This window comes from Sebastes fasciatus, chromosome 3 (genome assembly GCF_043250625.1).
Source record: "Sebastes fasciatus isolate fSebFas1 chromosome 3, fSebFas1.pri, whole genome shotgun sequence".
NCBI lineage: Eukaryota > Metazoa > Chordata > Actinopteri > Perciformes > Sebastidae > Sebastes > Sebastes fasciatus.
In genome coordinates this window covers 12,737,484-12,759,664 of record NC_133797.1, presented here as the reverse complement: position 1 = coordinate 12,759,664, position 22,181 = coordinate 12,737,484, and the positions used below count along the sequence as shown (strand labels likewise).

The window sequence follows — 22,181 nt, the reverse complement described above, 5'->3', positions numbered from 1 at the left end:
CAGCTCTGATTGGTTGTTTTCCTCCGGTCTGTGAAATCTTGCAGATGCCATTAGGACACCGGAGGACACAGAGGCATATGATTCTATTCGAATTACCTTTCTCATGCACTACTGTCAGGATATAGGGACCGTTTTATAAAAATAACTTTTTTTAATCATATTTGCTCCAATCTTGCTTTAAGTCCAAAGACATGATGTATGTTATATTTTTTCTCAAGAAGTGCAAGTATAGCTTTCCACACACAAAAAAAAACTTCACTCAGTCTTGACAACAAACAAATCACCTTGAATTTAAAAGGGCATGTTTATTGAACATACATCCATCTTGGTTGTTGTTGATGTAATAAATGGCTTATGATCAGAACATTCAAAGAATATGTGCAAACCCACCTTACACACACCGGTGAAGAAAGAAAACATGTCTTTGGCAAGATGCCCCTGATCCTGTTAACAAGTTATCTACTGTATTGTTAGTCAAATGTACCCTTCACACAACTTAAAGGTGCTATTGATAACATTGATAACATTCAGCCACTAAATGTCGTACTCTCCCTCTCCTGTGCCATTGCATTCACTTCACAACAAGTGGTTGCCAGTTTGTTGCACAACCTGCATATTTCATGGTGGAGTGGAGTGAGACTCAGACACATGATACCAACGTTGTTTTACTATCGTCTCACATGCCTTGTTAGAAGTGGGAACCAAACGTCAGATATCTTCCACAGAGATAAACAAAACATTCATTTTGGACCCGTCAAATTTTTTTAAATGCTTAATTCACAATCATACGATTTTTTTGAGGAAATGCCATACTTTTATTCAGCACCTTTCTAAAAGCTCAGTGGGATGTATTATTTTTTTTAAAATTATTTATCTACATAAAAATGTTATCAATAAGACCTTTAAGTCTTTCGAAAGAAGTTAAATCCTGTCTTAACAGAAACAATAATACCCATAATGACAACATTCTGTCCATAACAATAAAGCTAATGATTTCATAAAAATTATGAAAGCAACTATTTGGTTCACAAACATGTTACAGAATATTATATACATTTTCAAATATAAAGTGGTTCTGAAATTTTATACAGTTACAATATATATATTTTTTTAAAGGATTCAGCCGATATGAAAAATAGCTCGTCTTGGTACTACATGTACCACAATCACACAATATCACTTTCTAGCTCACAAAAAGCATTAACTTATAAAGCACTTTAGAGAGTGTTCAGGCATTGATGGGTAAGATTCAATCATCTTACTGTTCATACAGAAAGTTTACGTTACAATTTCACTTGTGCTAGAAGTTTTGAGAGACATCTTCTGTTAGATTGTTTCAGGGTATATATATAGAAATCTGTGAGACCAATGGCTGAAACATTTGTGCTTTGCAGACATTGCTATGTGTGCATTTTTCAGGGTGCTCTGAGGAAATATGAAAAGAAAATACATTATTTGCATGACACAATGAAATGTAGTATCACCAAGTTCCAGTTAATTTCAGAGAGTGGGCAAACAAAAAAAATCACTTAATTTGTAAAAGTCTCACAATAATAATATAATCAGTGGCATTTTCCATGGCACATTCATCATAAATCAACATCTACTGTATTACAGCTCCTGTAAGATTTGGACTAAAAGGTTCGATTTAAAACATTCAAGCTCTTAAAGGCATTTCAGTATTATATAGGCATATCAATATTGCTTGTTAACGAGTTGTACTGTTTGTCCATCATAAAAAAAATATCCTGTGGTGCAAACTCTTGATTATAGATATTCAGATATATATTTATTTTTTTTAAAAAGGACAACTATTATTTTATTACCCTATCTGATTCTTTGCTCTTTTTTTTGGTTTATTTTTTTAAATCTAAACTAGATTAATTAAAACTAAACTAAAGTCCCTCCCCCCCCCCCTATAAGGAGCATTTCCTCTGTCAGGCTGAATAGGGAATGGGAATGTGACGGCACCGACGGCACCATTTTTGGAGTATAAAGGATAAAAGTGCCATCCACTGGTTGTTTACTGCAAGTGTCAAAAGATAACACAAAACACTGCAAAGTGAATAAAATTTAAAAGCCAAAATGTAGTATATATAGTATACGGTCAGGCACAAAGGTAGGCTAACGTTATGGGTTTCATTGCAAGATACCGGTAGATTTAATATTCAATATTAGCCGACGTTTTGTTAGTATTCCGTTAGCATAACATTAGCTAGCTTATCTTTGTTCGGATGATTGTGTAGTCGGCATTTGGCTTGTAGATCGTAATCTCATATAACTACCCGTTTGTAAATTGGACATCAGCCTCCAAAGATTTACATATTTTGAACTGCTGACAGGTGTTCACTAACGCCAAAACACATCAGTCACCATAATGGGAGGCAAACTGTCAAGGAACTCCTAATTTGTAAGGATCAATATCATAAACTAACTTCAGTTTCGTAATATATGGTCCCTTTGCCTCTGTCAGCTTCTCTTTATATGGGCATTGCATGCAATTTATACATTTCTGATGATGAACGATTGATGACAGATGAATAGACCAGTGACAGATAAGGATAGTCTATCGAAACTCTGTACGCAACCCTCCAAAAATGGTGGCGTGCCCCAGAATGCTCCATGATTCCCATCCCCTACAGGACAAATGCATTAGATTAGCAGGGTCACTCATTGGTGTATTAAAAAAACAGTTAACAAGCCATATTTTGGTGGAAATCACACTAGTCCAGTTGACTGAAATCAGCATTAATGAACCCTTTAGTAAGATGCTGTAAATGTAATACCACAGCAAAAGCATGGTAAAATTTTGCTACTAAGAAAATCCAATACAAAGAGTGTAAATGTGTTTATATTGTATAGCTGGTGAAGGTGGTACCGTGATCTACTGAAGTGACTGACATAAAAGTTTGAGGTCTGACGTTGCCCATCGCTGTTGTAATCTCTAAGAAGCTTTATATTCTTTTCTTGGTTTTGGTACCTCAGTTTCACTGAAACATTGTTCATCAAAGTTATGCATTGTTTTGGGGGGTAGGCACGCACTACAAACATTCATTAAGTGAATCTACTAACAATGCACAGAGGTCCATTTCTTATAGATGTTGCAACAAAACCCTACAACATCAAATCATGTACTGCAATTTAAGACTGAATTAATGAAAGCATTTTCGGTTTTGATTTTTTTTTTGTCTTTAGCTAAAAGCTTCATTTATAAAGATAAATAGACTGCAAAATAGGAACTGCTCACATGAAGATTTGTAAATGCACTTATGCTTCTCTATCACTAGCGGGGCAGATAAAGATCAACAAAAACAGACGCAAGGCAGAGCGGTTTTTAATTCGCTGAAAAAGCACTTTAGTCTGACGGGACGACAGTCTTGTTCTAGTGTCCCTTTACTTTATCAGTTTGCACAAGCACACACTGTGGTAAATCCACATTGCACTCATCCAAAATGTTCCTGCTGTGTGTTTTTTTTTTTTACTACGTAGTTTCCTGCCTGCAGAGAACGGCTATGAAGAATTGTTGCAAGCAGCCGGTGAGGAGAGCTGCGTTCATCCTAGGGCAGTGAACGTCCTGTCCTGATGTCACGGCTTCAGCTATCAAGTCTTTGACTGTGTCAGTAGCTTCCGTTGCATGAGAAAGACAACTAAAGGACTACGTTTGTGTATGTGTGCAGTGTGAGAAGTCTCAATTGCCACAGGCTGTTATAGGGCTTGGACTGTCCAAACATAACCCAAAATACACAGGTTAAGGCCACTGTTCCAGTGTGGGGAGGAGCGGGCTTTCTCAGTCATATTCAGTTGAGATTCCACTTCCTGCTCCCACACCTGTTTTATCTAAGATGCACACATTCATAAAAATACTCACACAAAGTATTTAGACATAAAACACTTGCTCAGATACAAAAGCATTTGTCGCCATGCTCCGTCTCAAGTGCTCTCTCTCTTTCCCTCTATGACACGAAGGTGTTGCTGACTGCGTTTTCAGCCCTGCGGCTCAGTGCTGGCGCTGTGGTGGGGTCCCTCCTGCTCGTTAATGGTGTGGAGGAGGAGGCAGACGGGAGGGTGGAGCGAGGCGCTGCCTATCTGGTGAGCCGGCTGAGGAGGTCCCGGCGGCCCACGTGCGACCCGCCTCTCCGGGCCGCCCGGTGCCTGCTCCTCCTCTGCACCGAAGGAGGCTCGATGGCCGCAGCTGTCGCAGAAGTCGCCCGCCTCCTCCTCCGCCTCCGCCTCCGCCTCCTCCTCTCCGTCGTCTCCCTCGCGCCCCAGCAGGCTCTCCAGCTCCCTCAACTCCTTGCCTTCCTGGCCTGTCCCTCCAGCTCCGCTAAAGCCGCCGCTCCCACGTGTGCCGCTGCACACACACACCTCAATCCCAGAATCCCCCGTGAATCGCCTCCTCCTTCCATTGGGGAGTCGATCTTTGTCCTCAGCAGAACCCTCCGACGGGTCCTTCAGCAAGGGGTCTTTGCAAGAGTCGTCCACACTTTCACTTCTTTTCTCTTGGCTTGTAAGTCCCTCCCTGTTGAGCCCATCTGACAGCAGTATCATGCCTGACTCTTGCGCTGTCTGCATGGGCTTGTTGTCAGGCTTTGGCCTAAAGTCTAAGGTGGGGGGTTGTGGTTCCTCTATGCTGGGTCTGCAGCACAGACTGTCAGAGATCGGGGGCACCGGAGTGGGCTGGATGGTCGGACAGTGTCCCTCCTGCTGCTCAGGAGCCAGCGGACTGGAAGCCACTGAGGATGGGCCTGTGTGTAAGGCACTGTAGGGAGGGGGAGGAGTCGGTGGCCGGTTGACCACCTCTTCGTAGTCAGGCAGGAGGTAGTTCGGCAGAAACCCTGAAGAGAGAAAAAAGCATAAATTTGCAAATGCATTGAAAAACATCTACACAACTAAATACATTTTACAAGCAACACTTACAAGGGTTCCCTTTAAATAAACACCACTGTCTGACCACTACAAATTTCAGTATGACCTCACTGAACTTCCCAGATCACTATTCAAACATTCCCAAAGCAATAGGGGGAAAAAATGTGACAAAACAAGCTAATTTCTGGGTCAATTCTGTGCCGAAGGCCGTTGCAGCACTGTGCAAGATGGTGTTGCAACACTGGCGAGGTACCAAGAGAGCAATGCCGGCCGTTTCCTGAAAACTGGGGCATGCAAACAGGGAAGGTTCTGACGCTGTGTGAAACCAGGGATACATGTCAATGTAAACATTACATTTGAGCCAGGGACCACTGCGTTGTTTGTCACTAGTTTTAAATTCCTCAGTTTGATGTAACTAGAAAACTACTGATTAGAAATTCTTGAAAAAGGTTATTCTAGAGTTCAGCCCCCCCGAGCTACTGGACTACATGACATCGTCACCTCAACCAACATGAAACAGGTGTGCAGTGAGTCATACGCTGCAGCTGGTAGGCCTAGTAATGGGGTCTAGTAATACAAATTTGAACGACCAAACAATTTATATACTGTGTGCGCCGGTATTAAAATAAGTTACCAAAAAGTGCTTCTGCACAACAAAACTTTTTTTTTTTTTTTTTTTTAACAAAAGGGAAGATTAATGTGTGCAGTTTGGCGAGTCTTTGTCTCAGTGATTAAAACTGACAGCTCTTCCACACTTAGATGTTTGAGGCAGAGATGTAGGACCTCCCTCCAACAAACCAGAAAAACAACCATAAATAGTTTTCATCAATTTTGGATTTAAACCTGGTAATAATAAAAATATGTCAACTTTTGAGAAAAATTACACTCTGCTCAGTTTCAAGTTTATTAAAATCAAAAATATAAAAATTGTTTTGTTTGACTTATACTAACCACATATTTATTTTCATTGTATAAAATGAACTTGTTTCTGTAATTACATAGCTAACGCTAGTTGAGTAGCAAAAGTTGTTTGTTTTTTGCCACTTATTGGGGGCAGCGCCGCCAAACTTTAAACACACCATTGATATTATCTATGGACTGCCAAAATCAAAAATAAATGACTCAATAAAGCAAAAATAATATTAAAAATAAATGTAGCCATTAATTAATTGATAAAATGTGACATAAATTGATATTTTGGTTTTAATTTGCTTCTTTTATTTATCTTTGTATTAATTATCTTATTTATTTACTAATATGTTTAATTTTCCCTTTTATTTATTCATGTACTTACTTTTATTAATTTTAAATTGATTTATTTATTTTTGCAACTATTATTTATTTTATATTTATTTTTTAATTTATGTATTTATTTCTGCACGATTTTCCCTTTGCATTTCACCCCTTTTTCATTTCCCCAAACTTATTTATTTCTGTATTCTTTTCTCTATACATTTCTTCACACATTTCACAATGCATTTCTGCCTCATTATGCAAAATAGGGGGCTGTCACTCGACCTGTGTTATGGGGTCAGAGCTTATGTGTCAGAGTGCATAGACAAAAATAAATAAATAAAGAAGCAAATTGAAACAGAAATATCAATTTATGTCACCATTTATCAATTAATTAATGACTACATTTTATTTTTTAATATTATTTTTGCTGCATTTAAAGGCATATTTATTTACTTACCGATTCATTAATTTATTTATTCATTTGTTTTTGATTTTGGTGGGTTCCGTCCTCCATAGTTATCACCTTATAGTTGCATAAAGTTGTTGTAGCAATCTTGTTAGCAAACAGTTGTCTCTATTCTCATTTCGCAGACACGGAGCGACATCAGCATTCATTTGGAGTCATGTTTCTGTCGAACTGGCAAAATGTAGTCCTATATTCACTCTACTTTTAGCTTTGTAGCGTAGAGTAGGTTTATCAGAACTTTTTGCTTGTTGCAGCAGGAAACAAAGCAGATGAGGGCGGTGAGGCTGGACCAAAACAGTACAGTTGCGGGCCGTAAAACCAAAACAATGAGTTGAAAGATGTTAAATATCTCCATAGAGCTGAGGAGAACTGCAGAGTCGGGTGATAATTCTCTGTGGGTGTGTCATTAAAAGCATCCCCTTTCACACTATATATAGTCATTGGGTCCACTGTTAATACGACAATATTGATTAGTGCAGCTCTAAGTACTCAGTACTCAGATCTGTTCTAAGTAATTGTCAATCATCAATAGAATTCATATAGATGTATGAAAATGCACACAAGCCAAAAAGAAGTTGCACGTGGGGTTTTATCATGTTGTGCGTGTCGGTGCGCGTGGTAGCTCTTACTGAAGTAGAAGGGCACAGAGGGGTAGTTGTGTGCTTCGCGGTAAGCGATGAGGTTGATCTCGTGCTGCCGTTGCTGCTGCTGCAGCCGGTGTTTGGTGCGGCGATGGTGACACACACAGCAGCAGCTCAAAATGAAGATGATCGCCCATACCAACCAAAACCCTGAGGGGAGAGAAAGATCAACACAATCCTGTTATGTTTACAGTGGAACGCCAACAAAGATAGATCAAAAGTAAATGTGATCGTTGGCTTGATATTTTCAAAGAAACTTGCACGTTGATGAATAGATTCAAACAGGAATGGTTGTGCATATCGACTATGTTAAACTATGCCAACATCTGCTTCTTACATAGTCAAACATTCACATGCTTGTATACTGTATTTATTGCATAATGAATTGTATGGCATCAAATCAATTCAGTCATCATTGAGCGGTCCAAGTCCGTTCTTATCTCTACAACAAGACACAGACAGATTTCTCTATGGAGCAAGCCCATGCATAACATCACAGCTGTCTCACACGCTCAACTCTGAGTACATATTTGTAAATGTTGTCTGACATATTCTGGTCCATCCTTCCAACAGGAAAATAAATGGCAACAAATAATGGATGCCAAAATGTTGAAATCTTGAGGGAGGACTATAGTAATGAAACACAATCTCATTTGTATATGCGGTTCTTCTTTGGCATAAACACTGTGACAAAAACAACCCAGCCAGCACAATGTGATTGTTTAAGAACATTCTGTGCTCTTTCCTTATGACATGAAGTCCTAATTTTCCACAAAGCTATTATTTTTGGAACTGTATTATCTATAATCCAGTCTAAACAGCAGCAGGGAGCAAAAACCGGCTTCAGTTGGTGTTTACTGAGTGTTTGAAATAAGTGGGATGCCACGACGTCGACACAAAGAAATGTGGGAACTTCACTTCAATGACTACACGGAAAGGCGGCCTGCTTCTCTGTAAAAAAGGGTAAACTCTACAATATGGCTCTCAACTGGCATCTCTGCTGAGCTGTCATCGTTATATACCGATTTGATTTTCAGCTAAAGTTACTAATGGCCAATTTATCGGTTTAGCTATAATTCCCATGTGGCTGTTCTGACAGTCACAGCCTGGACTATATCGTATTAGCGGTGTAAGAAAATATTAATACACATGTGTATCACGATATTATGTTGTGCAATACTGTATTGATTCTCCAAAACACCGTATAGATTTTTAATTAACCTCTTAAAAATCCGAAGGCCCGCCATCGGTTCCGGCCGCTATTGAACTTTCAGAGGTTGTAGCAGGCTCAGTTTTAGCTCGAGTGAAGTTACTGGCATCATATGAAACTAGAAGTTTTCACGCCACTAAATTTCTTCAACGCATTAACGCAACTTGCGATTTTTACATTGTAGTGGGCTCAGTTTTAAAGCTAGAGAGAAGATATGAAACTAGATATCACAAGGAATCCATTTGTACCAACCATGTCACACTATAGCTTGTCACAAAGGAGGGTTTGTGTTTGCCATGTTATGATTTGAGCATATTTTCCCATGATAAATGCAGTACCTGTGAGGGTTTCTGGACAATATTTGTCGTTGTTTTGTGTTATTAATTGATTTCCAGTAATAAATACATACATTTGCAAAAAGCAAGCATATTTGCCACTCCCATGTTGACAAGAGTATTTAATATTTGACAAATCTCCCTTTGAGGTACAGTTTGAACAGATAAAAAAAATGTGCGATTAATTTACGATTAATTGCAATTAACTATGACAATCATGTGATTAATCGTGATAAAATATTTTAATCGACTTACAGCCCTAGTTGAAACTAAAATGCAAGCCAGGGGATGAGGTCTTCACGTTTGCTTTTAGATAGACATGGTTGTGTCCCACCTCCTTCAATAAAACAAGCCCGTACTTTATTAATATGTCAGTACTGATAAGCCTCAGGGCTAATGTAGATTGAAGCATCGCTTCGCCATCGGTAGCAACAGAATGAAGTAGCTAAATATGCTACAGTACGTTATCCGAGGCCACTTGTTCAGGTCGTCATCACATCCCTCGATAGTAGAGGTATGATGACATTATCCCATTTAAGGTGTGACAAGTTAAATGACAGGAAGTTGCCCCACTAGGAATTATGGGGATTAGGAAAATTGTGGACACAGAGAGGGAAGGTGAAAAGGGGTAAAGTGAAGGAAAAGCAGGATACTTACACCAGAGCTCATAGTAGTAGCTGCAACACTGAGACTCCCCGCAGCAGTGTCCGGACTCACAGATGTAGCTCTGGTTGTTAATGCCTTCACAGTGCAGTAGGCTCTGCAAGAGAGAAGCAGTGTCACTTTAAAAGGAAAGTGTTATCAACATCTCAACCTTTAAAAAAAAACACCATCTTGTGGCATCCGGTTACGGTGTGCGGTGCCAATAAAATACATAACAGAGCCCCCCACCATGTTTCATGTTTTATTTTTTGACTCGCACAGGGTGAAGTTACGTTTGTTCTGTGGTTTGCACTGATCAACAGCAACGCTGTTTATTGCCAAAGTAAAAAGAAATCTGTAAATAGATCTACATTAAGTCCAACTAAAATGTAAAAAAAATAGTGGTTTGGGAAATGTCAGCTGCTTTTAGAAGCTACAAAACAAGTTTCAATTGAGATCACAAGTGAGTTTTAGGTTAAATACAGCACATTATATAACAGGACATTGAGTAATTTCAGCCTGTAACTACACAGCCCAGTCAAGGGCTGAAAAATAAAATGGGTAAATGTGTTTTTGGACTGCTGTAAATCCTGTTCATGAGCTACTGTCACTTAGACAGGACCCGTTTTGCTTATTTTCAGTGGCGCACTTGTATTTATGGGTTTCTACTTGAACGTGTTTACATCCTTTAATGTTCAAAAAACGCTTTATTTTTCCTCATACCAGCCCTCTGTTGTGATTGGTCAGGTGAACCAAACTTTTCGGACTCTGCTCCAGCTCCGCTCTAACTAGTTTTGTTTCAGGGCGTGCCAAATTAACCGCTAGGCAGGTATTATACAAATGTGTTACTTGGTGACATCACCATGTTATGGAAGAAAAAGGCGTTTCAGGCAGTTCAGGAGCAGTGTTTCTGTGGGGGAGAGTAACTCCCTTTGAACTGGACTTTGGGCTTTGTAACTTTGCAAACCTTTTACATACACAAAAAAACTATATAACACACTAAAGAAAAGGGAAAAAGCATAATAGGTCCTCTTTAAGAAAGCATCCGAATCACTCTGAGGCAGCGCACCTGTCTTGCATTGGATGTCACTCTAGAGGCCCACCAGAACTTGTTAGTTTTAGTTGTTTGTTCTTAATTTTAATGTTTAATTCAATTAAATTTGGTCTCAGTCATTTTCCGGGGGGGATCCACTCATTTTAGGCCTCTCAATTTTAGATATAAATGTTTCAATCTAGCTATATATTTATTTTTTACATTGTAATTTCATGGTCGACTACTAGAGCCCCAGTTGCTCCTTAGACGTCAACATTAGAGCACCATGTTTTCACGAGCAGGGCTAAAACTGTTATTACATCTGGTTATCTTCGGTGCTTTTTCCCTTTCCTTTAGTGTGTTATATAGTTTTTGTGCATGTAAATGATCCACGCCAAAGGGAGTTACTCCCCCCCCACAGAAACACTGCTCCTGAACTGCGTAAAATGTCTCACTTGAAGTCCTGCCTTTTCTTCCGTAATGTGGTGATGTCACCAAGTAACACTCTTTGCCTAGCGGCTAGTTTGGCACACTCTCAAACAGAGCTAGTTCTAGTAGAACTGGAGCAGAGTCCGAAGAGTTTGGTTCGGTTGACCAATCACAACAGAGCGGGTGTTTCAGACAGGGAGTGAAAAGAGGTGCTGCAGCACAGCCGGTATGAGAAAAATAAAATGTTTTTTGAACATTAAAGCATGTAAACTTGTTCGAGTAGAAACCCCAAATACAAATGTTTCCCACAGTACAAAGAGCACAGGTGACAAGACAGTCTGATAACATTGACAATGTCTCCGTTCTATTCAAGTGTCCCTGTGAGCCACGATGGTGTGACAGTGAGACACAATATGCACAATACCAGGACCTTGAAACTGAAGCATCTCTAGTTATTAATTATTATTTACACCTTTGCTTTTCCTACTGAGACACAACAACATGTCTTATGTGAAAAAGGCCTGTTTCTGATTTGAATTGTTCTGGAGCTAAGTAGTTCATTGTGTACTTTTTTCTTTAGTTAACTGAAACATGCATGTATTTCTAAACAGGTTTTAAGTAGTACCCTATGTGTGTAGTATATACACACTGGAAAAATGACAAAACATAGTATGCTCAAAGAAAGTCAAAATGCATACTTAAAGATTTTTTAAGAGTGCTGTTGATGTACACTACCGTCCCATAATGCAATTCACAAAAGGAAAGGGAGGCAATGCTCAAAGCTGTTAAGAATTAAAATTATTTGGGAAAGTTGATGAAAAAAGAGGAAAATCGTTCTCTTTGTGAAGTTTAATTTTCAGTGGAATTCTAAAGTCGTATTTGATGTCTGATAACACACGTACCATATCATTTCCTGTTAGTATCAGAGTATAAAAGTATGTTGATTTCTTACATACTTACTAGAAGAAAAAGATTAGTATTAGGGCTGTCAAAGTTAAAGTGATAAGACATTAGCGCAAATTCGTTTTAATGCCACTATTTTCTTTAACGCATTAACGTCACCAATGTTTTGGAGGTTGTAGCAGGCTCAGTTTTAAAGCTACAATGAAGATACTGGCATCATATGAAACAAAAAAAAACCTAAGGAATCCATTGGTACCAACCATGTCAAACTAGCTTGTCAGTAAGGAGGTTAAATAACCAAACTTATGCAAAATTTTGGCGAGGAAAAACTGGCATGGCCATTTTCAAAGGGGTCCCTTGACCTCTGACCTCAAGATATGTGAATGAAAATGGGTTCTCTGGGTACCCACAAGTCTCCCCTTTACAGACATGCCCACTTTATGATAATCACATGCAGTTTGGGGCAAGTCATAGTCAAGTCAGCACACTGACACACTGACAGCTGTTGTTGCCTGTTAGGTTTGAGTTTGCCATATTATGATTTGAGCCTATTTCTTTATGCTAAATGCAGTACCTGTGAGGGTTTCTGGACAATATTGTCATTGTTTTGTGTTGTTAATTAATTTCCAACAATAAATAAATACATACATTTACATAAAGCAGCATATTTGCCCACTCCCATGTTGATAAGTGTATTAAATACTTGACAAATCTCCCTTTATGGTATGAATTGAACAGATAAAAAATGTGTGATTAATCACAATTAATCATGGACAATCATGCGATTAATTGTGATTACATTTTTTAATCGATTGACAGCCCTAATTAGTATATATGATTGGAACAGAGCATTTTTCACATGCCTAGCCCTGATCTTTGATTTAGAATAATGATAACACTGCAGACATCTTGTGGCCAACATTTATACTTAGCTCTGGAGTAAACATGTCCTAACCACTTGTGCTAGTGAGCTGCTTGAAAGTTCATCAATGTTTAAGGCCCATATCAGGTGCAAATTTCTGAATTGTAGCCAACCAGCACAAAACCACTCAGTATGTTGCCGCAGGTCAAATACATGATTTCAATTTAAAAGTTTAGCTAAAGCCTAATCAGAGCTATAAAATATCAGAATACGTTTGACTGAAACAGTCCACTTTCATCCAAAATCAACCAGGTCATCATTTGTCTCCACTCCAACAATCTGATACATGTTTTAACCGTCAGTATAGCAAACTAGCCTGATCAAAAGTTAACCCCGACTAAGCGTATCCCATGGAAAGTTAAGTTGTGAAAGGGCGAGACGATAATCAGATCAGATAGATCCGCACAGTGCGAAAAGACAAGGGAGCACTGTAATCACAATCCTCTCATGAGAACGCTCTGTGGCTTTTTCCAGCAAGATCCCTCAGATGTTTTCTTCTAGATTAGCTTAATGATTAGCTAGCCAAAGTTCTGCAGTAGGAGAGCTGCTATAGATTACCAGTGCAGGTCCCAGATTGCGAGTCATGATGATCCAGGGTCCAAAAATCCCAGACGAGTCCCTCCGACCTCATAGGTCATTATCCCACAAAAGAAGTCAAACCGCTCTCAAACATACTCTCACTGCCTCCCTCTCTCTCTCTCTCTCTCTCTCTCTCTCTCAGTCTCTGTCCACCCTACACACACACACACACACACACACACACACTCCCTCACCCCACTCCAATCCAGGCCCAAACAGAGGACAAGGATTGCTCTACGGAAATTTCCAAGCAGCAGCAGAGGGCGAGCTCCTAGCTGGGCCGCTGCATGATAATAAGGCGTACAGGGCGGTGAGGTGTGTGTGTGTGTGTGTGTGTGTGTGTGTGTGTAAAGTGTGAGAGAACGGCAAGAAAAGCACGGAGAAAGCAGTAACACAGGAATGATTCGTCACACACCAGATCAGCACAAACCAAACTGCTGACATTAAAAGTGGCCACAACCTCAAACCCTCATAGATTAGTCATTTCTCAACAGCTGTTTCAACCGTATCAACATGACATTTAAAAAAACAGCCCCGACATGGAGGGATTTAATTGTCTGTGTAATAAACACATGATGTTCTGTTCCTCCACGTTGTCTCTGATAACTTCAGCTGTTTTCACTGAGTCACTAACTACTCTCCACCATATGCTCGCCACTTGGCAGGAAGTGCCCTTTTTTTTGCAATTGGATACAGATAACCATCTAGTTTGTTTGGGTCTTCAGCCTGCGCTGCGTAAAGATAGCCGAATACTGAAGGGGGTCGGGGTTTCGTAAATAGGCCTTCGCAATGGAAAAAGTGCTCCATCTAATCTTTAACACACATGTCACAACACAAAATAACCTGTGTGGCCGGAAAAATGAGGTGATAGGATGTCAATCAAACAGCTAATCCTGAACATAAGTCGTCTGAGGCCAACTGCTTTCCTATAACACAGACAGTAGACGGTAAAGAATCTAGACAGACTTGATTCCTCCGTCTCCCATCCAAACAGGCAACAACGAAAACAATCCACCTCTCTCATACTACCAGATTAAAGGCAGATTTGGTTACCGTCCCAGAAATGATTGCTGCGTTAAAAAATAATCAACCTTTATAATGAGAAGTTGTTGAAATGAGCCGACAATGAGAACAGTTCAAAAAAATCCCCTGGTGGCTATCCAATACTGTTCCTGGAGATAGAGGCCGCCGTTCTCAGTTAATTCTGACTGCACAGTCAGAGTTGATCCACTTAGCACGGGCCTGCAGGACTTGGCACATAAAGACCGCACTGACCCCTTATTTATTATCCTGTCCTTCAATAAAGAAGGGTGCTCTTTCATGGTCATCAAGGTTATGCAGAACAAGACACCGCGGGTGCGTTTCTAGCAACCGTTAATGCCGTACATTTACCCCAAAGAACGTCTTTCAAATTTCAACAGCTGAGGTCGGTCAGTTCAACTAACACAAGTTGCCTCATTTAAAGCGGCAGTAGGCAGAGTATGGTTGGCATCATTGGGCAAAAATTCCTTAGTAACCTTTCAAGGCTCTGTTTTCGGGCTTTAAAAATTGTAGCCCGTGACGGGAGACTTGGGCCAATCACAGGTCATTTCAGAGAGAGAGCGTTCCTATTGGCTGTTCATTCAACAGAGCCAGCTGTCAATCACTTGCGAACTCCGATCAAACGGTCAAACTAGGCAGCGCTGATCTCAACATGGCTGCCGGGTCACAAACTTTCTCATTTTACAGCTAAACAGTACACTACAAGATGTTTCTGAAAAAAAATTGTGCAAGAAATAGTCATTACAGTAACAGAATATTGGTTCATATTTGATCAGCGCTGCCTAGTTTGACCGTTTGATCGGAGTTTGCGAGTGATTGACAGCTGCTCAGAAACGACAGGCTCCAGCTCGCCTCTGATTGGTTGTTTTCCTCCGGTCTGTGAAATCTTGCAGATGCCACTAGGAGCACCGGAGGACACAGAGGCACATGAGTTTTTTCAGATTACCCGTCTCATGCACTACTGTCAGATGTGCTCCAATCTTGCCTTCTGTTGCTTTAATTGTCTATGGAGCAACTCCACACTTTATACCCTATGATATCACAAATTTGAGTTTTAGCAGTTTTTGGGATCATGTTTACTAATATTTTTTTAACTGTCTTAAACCATAGGAATATTATAGTAATTCTCCTTTAATGTGCTCTGTCCCTATTATGAACATTTACAATTTTGATGCTGATCCTTTGAGAAGGTTTTCATGATTAAAACTTTTTTCAAGACGGGTGATTTCCCACTCAGTAGCATTGTATGAAAGCACAGATGTACAAACATGAAATTTTAAAATGGCTCAAGAAATGATGTTCTTTATTTTCCTGCAGGAAAAAGAAAACACTAAATTTATGTTTAAGGTGTGTATGTGTGTTGGAGGGTGACATGGGTCCCTGGCTTATAGGCTAGCTTTACTTTACCCCATGTTGTCATGTGATTGTAGTAGTTGACTCAGCTTTAAAAACGTTTAGGTAAAAAGACAATTAACAGACAAAGTTTGTTTCTTATAGGTGCGATAAACAGCTGTGTAAAGAACTTTTTGGGACAACAGCCTCTGAATGCATCACGGTGAAAAAGCTCACATCAGCAGCTTGAAGTGCACATTTTTGATAGATCAAAAACTGAAACAATACAGGTATTGTGGAAATACTGGCTGGTAAAACTACAAGAAAATGATATGATATGGAGCCATAGACCTTTCACTCTCACTAAAGGTTATTTATTTAGTTATGGAGAGTGAAAGGGACCTTTTTCAAATAGCAGACTGTATAATGGAGTGTATGCTTTGAACTGCTGATGAGAACAGAGCTAATGAGAAGTGTTAATCATAATGTCTGACAGAGTGATCACTGGTTACGATAATACCGTGACAGATAAAATGTAGCTGACTCTGTGTTGCGTGAAGTCTTAGAGGGCTGAATGCAAATAGCAGATATGGCTCAGGGCCATGTGATCTAACTATTGTCTCCCAGTAGCCGAGGGCCATCAACCTTACATGCACTTACAAATGACATACTTCTGTTCCCAGGCATAACTCCACCTCTGAAGTAATGATAAATAACTGCCTGCAAATATGTGTTTCATAACAAATGTGTTTCATAACTCTATGGTGTATATGCTCACATGTGTGCACTGATAACAAACAGATACAGACACAGCACGTAATACCGCACGTGATAACAATAGTGAGTGGGTGAACTTAAACCCTCAACATAGCATTGCAGATAGCAAGTTAGCATATTAGCTGCTGATAAAACAAAGAGGGTGATATCTTGTATATGAAGTGACTGATACGTTTTCTATCTACTTTCTCACGACAAATAGCCCACATCTAAAGTGATGGCAAAACTGCAAATCCTTAGGCCCGCAGCATATCAATCTTTGCTTTGCATGCTTACTTTCTTCCGATCGGGGGAAAACAGCAGTGATGGGGATGCCAATGATGGCCTAAACCTAGATTATCATGAAAATCTATTTAGTTCTGACGCATCCTTGAGTCTGTAATCAGCAAAACTGCAGATGCAAGTATGCAGAATGTTGTTAGTGCAGCTTTTTGCTCACGCTACTGTAAGTCAAACATGCTTGATATACAACATTATGCAGCTGCGTTTCCACATGCAGTTAGAAATTAGTCTTACTTAGAAGTTTGCGGTTTCCTGCTCATCATGATATATAGTGCTCCTCAATGCACTGTGCACACTGAACAGTCACATGACCAAGAATAATTGCTGACTAAATATACTTATGTCAATTGCTGATAAACAACAGTACTGGATGCTGACTAATTACAACAATCCACCCACTCAAATTACACATAAGAAACACAAGAATATGTAATATTGCAACAACAGCAAGTCTCCAATACATGTAGAATGAACTGGGTAAGACTGCCAAGACTGAAAAATAAAAAAAATATCCCTCTTGGCAGGTGAAATTATTTTTGAGAGTGGACAATTATTATTACCTGCAGTAGAAAGAATATTTTTGGCACCATTGGGCAGAAATTCCATAATAACTTTTCAGCATATTGTAATTCAAGTGTTCTGAGAGAAAACTAGACTTCTGCACCTCCTCATGGCTCTGTTTTCAGGCTTTAGAAAATCTAGCCCGTGACGGGAGACTTTGGCCAATCACAGGTCATTTCAGAGAGAGAGAGTTCCTATTGGCTGTTCATTCAACAGAGGCAGCTGTCAATCACTCACAAACTCCGAGCAAACGGTCAAACTAGGCAGCGCTCATCAAATATGAATGAATATTCTGTTACTGTAATGCCTATTTCTCACCTCAAATGTTTTCAGAAACATCTTGTAGTGTACTGTTTAGTTGTAAAATTAGAAAGTTTACTCCGGCTGGTGGGCGGTGCTTGGTATTTCCTCAACTGATCTCAACATGGCGAGTTCCCAAGTGATTGACAGCTGCTCAGAGACGGCAGGCTCCAGCTTTGCTCTGATTGGTTGTTTTCCTCCGGTTTGTGAAATGTTTCAGATGCCGTTAGGAGCACCGGAGGACAGAGGACACCGGAGGACACAGAGGCACATGATTTTTTTCAGATTACCTGTCTCATGCACTACTGTCAGGATATAGTGACCGTTTTATAAACTAACTTTTAAAGGTCACATATTATACTCCATTTAAACTAGTTATTATAGGTCTCAGACACCTCCAAACCATGTCTCTGAAGTATTTTTTTCAAAAAAACAATCAGATCATGCATTCCAGCATGTCTCTATAACCTCTGTTTCAGCCCATTTCCAAAAGTGCTGATTTCTGTGTCTGTAGCCTCTGTCTCCTCCCACTCTGCTCTGATTGGTCAGCGTTTTCTGTCAATCAAACGTCCTCAACAACAGCGTCACCCTGCCCTCCCTCCCGGAGAAGCTCTCTCGGAGAAGCTCACTCGTCTCTCGAGAGAGGAGTGGAGAGATAGCAGCTAGAATAAAGTTTATAAACCACTTTAAAGTTTATAAACCAGAAACTTCACCCAGCGCACGTTACCGGAGGAATCTGATCAGAAATCGGCGACACATGATGAACATCTGCGGTCCAGATTCCAGGTTTTCCTGACGGTTTCTCTCAGGTAAATAATGCTGTTTATAGCTCTGTTAGTTAGCTCAGTGTTTACCTCATGCATCAACTCTGTAAACCGTAAACACACACTCTGTTTTACGTCTGTCTTTACAGATCCATCTGTGAGAAATGACCGACAGAATCATCCCAGAGGAGAGCAGACAGCTGAGAGCAGACAGCTGAGAGCAGACAGCTGAGAGCAGATGGCTCTGTTTACATGGAGATACAAAGCTAACCCGGTAGCATGTAGCTAACCCGTTAGCATGTAGCTACATGCTAACGGGTTAGCTACATGCTACCGCTATGACACGGTGTGTAAACACAGCGACCATCAGGGTGGAAAATAGAAGATGTGAAACAGTAGTCAGTTCATTATTTCTGCTAAAAGATAAATGTATGGAAGATCAGAGTAATGGTATATTATTTACAGTAGTAGCTGTCTCTGTGTTACCATGACTACAGACCACCGGAGCTTAGCTTACCATAGTTTACCAGAGCTGAAGACTTTCTCCTGTACCATGTTAACATAACTAACTAACAGGTGAGATGATTACAAATGCTGTGAATAATTAATATTGTCATCTGTCTACTCAAATAAAGTTTGACTGTGAAACAGAAATGTGTTGTGTTGCTTACAAGTCACTATTTACTACCTGTACTCTGCTACATGCATGACATCAAATATATATAATATATAAATATCATCTGTTTAAACAGTGTAATTACATAAAGCCTTTGTGAATGAACATGTTATATTTAGATGATGGGAGTACATGAAGCCTGTTCTGCTGGTTCTTGCAGACTTTGCTCAAGTTAGGTTGAGGAGGAGAGACAGTGACGCGCTGTGGGCCGGGGTCAGCTACTGAAGGTTCTCTCTGGTTCGACCAGGAAACCCTCACGTGACTTGCATTCCCTAATGACGTCAGGATACAAGGAAAAAAGCGAATTTTTTTTCTGCACCCATTTCCGGACAAACGGAGGAGGAGAAAAAGAGAGAGGATGGTCTTTTATGATACTATGGTGGCCTGTAGACACACTGGGGACAGATATTGATGTTTAAAAGACATGGAAAAGTGCATTTTGCATAATAGGTGACCTTTAAATCATATTTGCTCCAATCTGCCTACTGCTGCTTTAAAGCTCACTTCTAAATGTCTACCTCCTACAATGTTACAATGTGAATGAATTCAAACTGAATTGAACAGTGACTTGTGTACTGTTATGTAAAAACTACCTTACAATCAATTACAAACTAAAAATTGTACTCTGATCCCCTACAAATCATCATAAATGCTATTACTGTCACATGTAACACCTTATCATTATCTGCGAGGTGTACATCAGTGTAACTTGTAAAGATGAAAGGAGAAAGCCTGGAGATTGTTCTTCAATTTCAGCACTATATAACATAAACACTTAATGCAACAACAAACAGCCACTGCTGCTCTTATAGACTATACTTCTTACAGTCTTTAATGCACATTTTTACATTATAATTTACAGTCTTTATTGCACATCATTAGGTTATAATTCAGTCTTTAATACACATTCTTCTGTAATATGTACATATCGTCTGTCACTTTATGTACATATCACATGTACATAGCTGTCACTGTAAATATAAATCTTACTCAGTGTACATACAGTATATAGACATCTCCACATGTACATGCTGTACATAATCATCAAGTCCATGTATATCCATCTAGTATTTATTTATTTGCACTATTTGTATCATTTACAACTCCCGAACACTTGACTTGCATATAGACATTTTATTTTTATTATGCTTTTATTATTGTATTCTTTATTCTTTTATTTCTATGCTGTGGAAGTACATTGAGAGAGCTGCATAAAAATCGAATTCCTTGTATGTATATATACCTGGCGAAATAAACCTGATTCTGATAACAAGACACATCAACACATAGTAAGTAATTATTACCTCTACAGAGTCTTTCAAAGCACAGCTCAAGACCCACCTCTTTTTCTTTGGCTTTTGAATGTACTTGAATTGTGATTACTAATTGGCCTTTTATAATGCTCATTATAACAGTCTTTTACTCATGGATTTTATCTTGGTCTCTGTCTGTGCATGTGTGTGATTTTGTTGTGTGCTCTGTTGACCTGTTTTGATTCTGCCTATGTCTGTAAAGCACTTCGGTCAGCTCATGTTGTTTTAAATGTGCTATAGAAATAAATTTGACTTTACTTAACTTGACTTATTATCCTTAAAACGCATTCATTTCTATAAAGGATAAAACTCCCAGGTGACCTGATGACTGGATCAACTGGTAGGAGGAGATTATAATAACAATGTTATTGTCAACACACTGACAATAACATCTAACATCTTGACACAGAAGTTAACTAACAGAACTATTTTTACTAGTTTTGCTGGCAAAGATTAATACAAAACTAATGTCTCGACAAGTGCTTGTTTTTATCTTTTTACCTCTTTTTTTATTTTTTTATTATGTTTTTATTATTGTATTCTTTATTCTGTTATTTCTATTCTGTGTAAGTACATTGAGAGAGCTGCATAAAAATCAAATTCCTTGTATGTATATATTATTATAAATAAACTTGATTCTAATAACAAGACACATCAACACATAGTAAGTAATTATTATCCTTATTAATTTCTATGGATGACCTGATGACCTGGTAGGAGGAGATTATAATAATGTTATTGTCAACACACTGACAATAACATCTAACATCTTGACACAGAAGTTAACTAACAGAACTACTTTTACTAGTTTTGCTGGCAAAGATTAATACAAAACTAATGTCTCAACAAGTGCTTGTTTGTTATCTTTTTACCTGGTGTGGCTGCATTCATACCTGAAGAACTGCTTGTTATTGTTTATGCAACTTCGCTTCAGGCTAAAATGTCAAACCCTTCAACCATAAACAACAGAGAGCGAGGCCCTTCACTTCAGCTATGTTAGCTCCGTTAGCTGCCGCTGCTAGAAACCCAGCTCAGCCAGCGAGCTGACAGCACAGTTACACTTTAAAGTAAGCCAACACCTAATGACAACACACATACTATGCTGTAATAACGACTGGGCTTGTTGTTTAATGCGCTAATACACGTCTAGTGTGGCAGTTTGCTGAGTTAGCCGGCTAACTAGCCAGCTAACAGCTATTGTGAGAGGAGAGTCTTGTTATTGACTGGACCAGCCTTACTCACCCGGTCTGCTGCGGACTCCGTGGGGCTGACAGAGCCGACAGCGTGCAAAAACAATCCCATGTTAAGAGCCGAACACACGCCTCTCATTCCTCCAAGAAGTAGCTACAGCTAAGGGCAACAAAAAACCACTGTTGTTGGCAAACTGAGTCCGAATAGCTCAACTATTCCTCAGCCCCCGTCGCGCTGCTGAGAGGCCGCTGAGTGCGCCGCCTCCTCTGCGTCCTGGACATCTCAACAAGGCTCGGTGCTGGAGCTACCGTCGGTGTCACTGGCTCATACAGCTGTTACACAAGCCCAAGCTGTTCCTCCAAGCACAGGCAGTCTGCCTCGGGTCTGCCGTGCTGGGTGTGGTGGCGTGGTCACCTCGACCTGATCCATGTGCGCAACGTGATGGGCGTTCAGTTGCGTGGATCGCCACTGGTTTTTGCGGACTGAGCCGTGATTGGACAGTCAAGAGCCAGCTGGGAAGAGATGGACCAATCAGTGATCGGTGCGTCTCTAGTGCGCATGGCCTTGTTGTCTTCCTGGGTTACCCCATGAAGAGAGTTTATATGGGAACACATATCCTGTTGTTTCCTCATGACCTTTTAACTTTTTTATCCACCCATGTTTTTTTATTTTTATATAATTA

At 39.7% G+C, this 22,181-nt stretch overlaps 1 protein-coding gene across 2 annotated transcripts; it reads right to left on the bottom strand.

The window, feature by feature from the left end:
* Positions 1 to 285: 285 nt before the first annotated feature.
* wbp1lb (WW domain binding protein 1-like b) lies at positions 286 to 21,973 on the bottom strand. Of its 2 annotated transcripts, none has more exons than XM_074629083.1 (4): positions 21,551 to 21,973; positions 9,412 to 9,514; positions 7,198 to 7,359; positions 286 to 4,835 (listed from the first exon to the last, which is right to left on the bottom strand). In XM_074629083.1, the coding sequence occupies exons 1-4, from the start codon at positions 21,635 to 21,637 to the stop codon at positions 3,985 to 3,987; spliced, it is 1,203 nt and encodes a 400-aa protein (XP_074485184.1). In that variant the 5' UTR covers positions 21,638 to 21,973; the 3' UTR covers positions 286 to 3,984. The 2 variants fall into 2 exon arrangements, with proteins under 2 accessions (XP_074485184.1, XP_074485185.1); XM_074629084.1 differs by lacking the exon at positions 21,551 to 21,973 and adding an exon at positions 13,242 to 13,373.
* Positions 21,974 to 22,181: the final 208 nt, after the last annotated feature.